The following is a 3,844-nucleotide window of genomic DNA, read 5'->3' as shown; positions in this document are numbered from 1 at the left end:
AATATCAAAATAAGAATTATCTTTGTTTTATTTTCCTCTTGTATATGTAATTTCTATAAAGCTAAAATATTCACATTTTAGCTTTATAGAAATTATATGAACAACATAAACTAGGATAAATTTCAGAAAGGTAACCATATATTAGAACACTATTTAGAGAACCTATGATTTGTAGAAGGAATTGACTCAAGGTCATTCTCTCACGTTACACAATGATTACATCAAACTTGCGAGCCAGTAGCGTCAGTGATATTAGTTACTTCTAATTCCATTAATTTTGAAAAGTTTAAACTACTTCAAAATGTGTTGTGTGTGTGGCTAAACAAGTCAAATATTTTGTGTAACAAAATTAGAACACGTTATATTGAATTATACAAAAAATACTTAAAATACTTTTAATTTAACGAATACAAGTATGCAGCGATTTTTTTTTTTAGCTTGCAGTTGCTTCTTACCTCTCATTGATTTTTTTTTCTTATACCTGAACCTGTGTAGAAAGTGAGAATACTTGATTTCTTTGCACCAATTTGCACTTTGAATTTTTGTGGGCAATAATAACCAAATCACTTCATCCTCTGACATCGTGACATTTCACCGACGATTCCAATTCAGTCATAGAGAAACGAATGCATAATGCCACATGGTAACTTTCATCTTAATGCATGCCTGCATTGTATTTTCAAAGTTACAGGAGTTCATTGATACGAGTTATTGAAAGGTTAAGAATCCATGATTTCGATTGTAAATATTCATCCATAAATGAAATTCTCAAATGACCCTGAAAAGGATACTAAAATTGGTTAAGCTCCACGCTTGAATTTGATTTTAGAATTTGATTTAAGAATATGCTGATTGGTGGGCTAACACTTCATAGGAGCAGAAAGAAATTGATCAAACAGGTCCTAGCCATCCACAGAAGCTATTAAGGATTCCAGTAAAAAAAAAAAAAAAAAAAAAAAAAAAAAATAAAAACACAAGTGACAACAGATACTTTTTCTTCACCGGTAAGGATGTTTTATGCTACATCTAAGCTTTTGAAGACAATTGGGTAAAAAAGTATTGCTCAGCAACTTCCAAATGTATGATTAGAAAGAACTTTGTGTAATGAATATTAGTACTCTCCGAAGAAGCATTGCCTCAGGTAATATTTAATCGATTACTTAGTAAGCTATGTTATCAACTCTCTAAGGTCAGGTGCCATTGAAGGAAACAGCAAACTTTGTCCAGCCTACGATTTTATCCGGGAAACAAAATAGGTCTGCTTGCCCACATCTGCTTCTGAATGGAACATTTCAGATTTAGTCATCGACATGACTCTCCAGATTAGAAAAATTATGAATTGTATTCTTTTCATGGCACACGTTGACACCGCTGATTGGAAAGTGTTTGCTTTTCTGAAAGGGCTTTTGGCTCAACCCTCGACATTCAATAATAGTATTTGCTCTTAGGGGATTTCAAAACTGCCCTTTGTCTTTTGGTCTCAAAACAGTGAAAGGATAAAACAATCGGACTATTTCACTGCCATTTTCCCGTTTACGAAGCGCATTATGCTCGAGATGATTTACAAACATAATGCAAAAAAGAAAAGAGGGAAGATACCAAAGCAAATATCCTGAAACTTCGCTTAGAAATGGAAATAAAGGGAAAAGCTGTCTGGCTATATAGCATTAAGACTTTCCTTCCATGCATTGCAAATTTGGCACATGGAAGAGATATCTTCAATTCAATCCGTATACAAGATTTATCTGGAGGTCATATTGTAAATATGCTTCTATAACTTTTGTAATTTTTCCTCTCTTAAAAATGTATCCTTTGATCTGGACAATTAGCTTATAAATGCATGGCTGAAGGATATATATATATATATATATATATATATATATATATATATATATATATATATATATATATATATATATATATATATATATATGTATGTATGTATGTATGTATATATGTATGTATGTATATATATATATATATATATATATATATATATATATATATATATATATATATATATATATATATATGTGTGTGTGTGTGTGTGTGTGTGTGTGTAGAAATCAGGAAAGCTGACACGTGATGAATATGAAATGTATTATAGCCACGAAAGGAAAAATGAAAAGACTTGATTGGAGTAAGTACTTTCATCCACTCAGGACATTATCAAACTCAACAATGAGAATACATATCGTTCGTTCGTTCGTTTTACAGCGAACTCTTCTTGTTGGCACGGGCCTTTCCCTTGGTCGGCCAGTAGTTAACCTGTATAAAATATAAGGTGGGTTATCACATAAAGGAAATTTGAAAGGTTTTTAGTGTTAGAGAAAGTTGTGGACAGGGTAAGGATGATGGTGGTAGTAGTAGAGGGCCATCATTTCACGGATACTGGTAGTTTGAAAGTTGCAGGTGTAAGGCCTTTGAGTGGTAGGGAAAAGGAGGCAGGTGGGGTTATCCAACCCTTTACTCCCTAGGGTCCCCGCGGAGAGTTTTTAGTAGTAGGTTAAGTTTAGAAAGTACAGAGGATGATGTGAATAGGGCCTTACAATGAGGGGATGAGATGGTACGATGAGAATTTGAGGTCTTACCTCGGTGGAGGTAGTCTTGAAAGCAACTGTGTGTGTCTGTCTATGCTTTCGAAAATTGCCTTTGCCAGTGCGGCCGCCGCTTGCCCGGCCTGTGGTGTGTTGGAGTCTACTAGTAAATCGCCTCTCAGCTGTGCTGTTTCTCTGCATTCTAGTAAATAGTGCAAGAGGACGTGTTGTGGTGTGACATCACAGTGATCACACGGTCTCTGAATGTCGTCTCTGATTTCCCAATTTGCCGTGTATCCCAGTCGGAGCCTGTGTATACATACAGCCTGTTTACTTGGTGGAGGTTCTAGCTCCGTGGCCCATTTGTACCATTTGGCAGAGGGAGAGCCTTTCTCTATCCACTTGTGTAGTTCCTTGATTAGCTTGTCGTTGAGCTGTGTCTTTATTTTGTTTATGATTTGTTGCAGTGTCAGTTGTATGTGCATCTGTACATTTTGGATGTGTCTGGTGCTTTTGGCTAGCTCATCAGCCTTTTCATTCCCTGGTATCCCGATGTGACTGGGGATCCAGTTTAGTGTTACTAGTCTATTTCTCTCATTGTGCTGATATAGGAGGGATTTGATATCAGCTCTCAAGGACTTGTTTTCTTTATTTTTGTCCTGTTGTAGGGCTTGCATTGAGGATCGTGAATCAGTATGAATGACTACTGGTCCTTCCTCATTTTCAAGAGTATTTTAGTGCTTGTTTTATTGCAACAAGCTCTATCTGCAGGGTGGAGACATTGTTTGATGTTCTCCAACATGCTGTGAATTTGCAGGAGTGAACTTCAGCTCCCGCTGTTTGGGTTCCAGGATCTACTGTACCATCTGTATAGTAGATATGTTCCCCTATTGTCTCTGCAGAGTGTATTGCTGCTTCTGCTGCGTTTCTAAGTTCCTCTATTGTGCAGTTTTCTTTTGCCCTTGGGAGACTGGTGTAGCTGAACTTTGCTACTTGCTTTTTCCATGGTGGAATGTGTTGTATACCCTGTGCTCTGTCTGGGTTTAGCTGTAGGCGTATTTCAGTTAGACCTAGGCTCTTTATTTTGTTACTATGGTCTTTGCCATAAGAGCTTAGGGTTTGAACTTCAGGATGTTTTAACAGTTCCTCTCTTACTCTCTCTTTGGGGATTGAGTCTCTGTTTTACAGGAACATCTTTGCAACCGTGCTAGCATTTCTCAGTGCAGTTCTATCCTCAAGGGTTGGTAGTCCAGTGTCCATCCTTAGGTTGCACAGTCTTGTCCATATTGGAGCGCCTAACATGAGCC

General features: G+C 36.8%; 1 protein-coding gene across 1 annotated transcript; it reads right to left on the bottom strand.

The window, feature by feature from the left end:
• Positions 1-2,587: 2,587 nt before the first annotated feature.
• LOC137639303 (uncharacterized) lies at positions 2,588-3,214 on the bottom strand. The gene has a single exon (XM_068371583.1). It carries the CDS (start codon positions 3,212-3,214, stop codon positions 2,588-2,590), a length of 627 nt encoding a protein of 208 aa, XP_068227684.1.
• Positions 3,215-3,844: the final 630 nt, after the last annotated feature.

This window comes from Palaemon carinicauda, chromosome 4, assembly GCF_036898095.1.
Source record: "Palaemon carinicauda isolate YSFRI2023 chromosome 4, ASM3689809v2, whole genome shotgun sequence".
Taxonomy (NCBI): domain Eukaryota; kingdom Metazoa; phylum Arthropoda; class Malacostraca; order Decapoda; family Palaemonidae; genus Palaemon; species Palaemon carinicauda.
The sequence above is the reverse complement of the archived record's forward strand: the minus strand, read 5'-3'. Positions and strand labels throughout refer to the sequence as shown.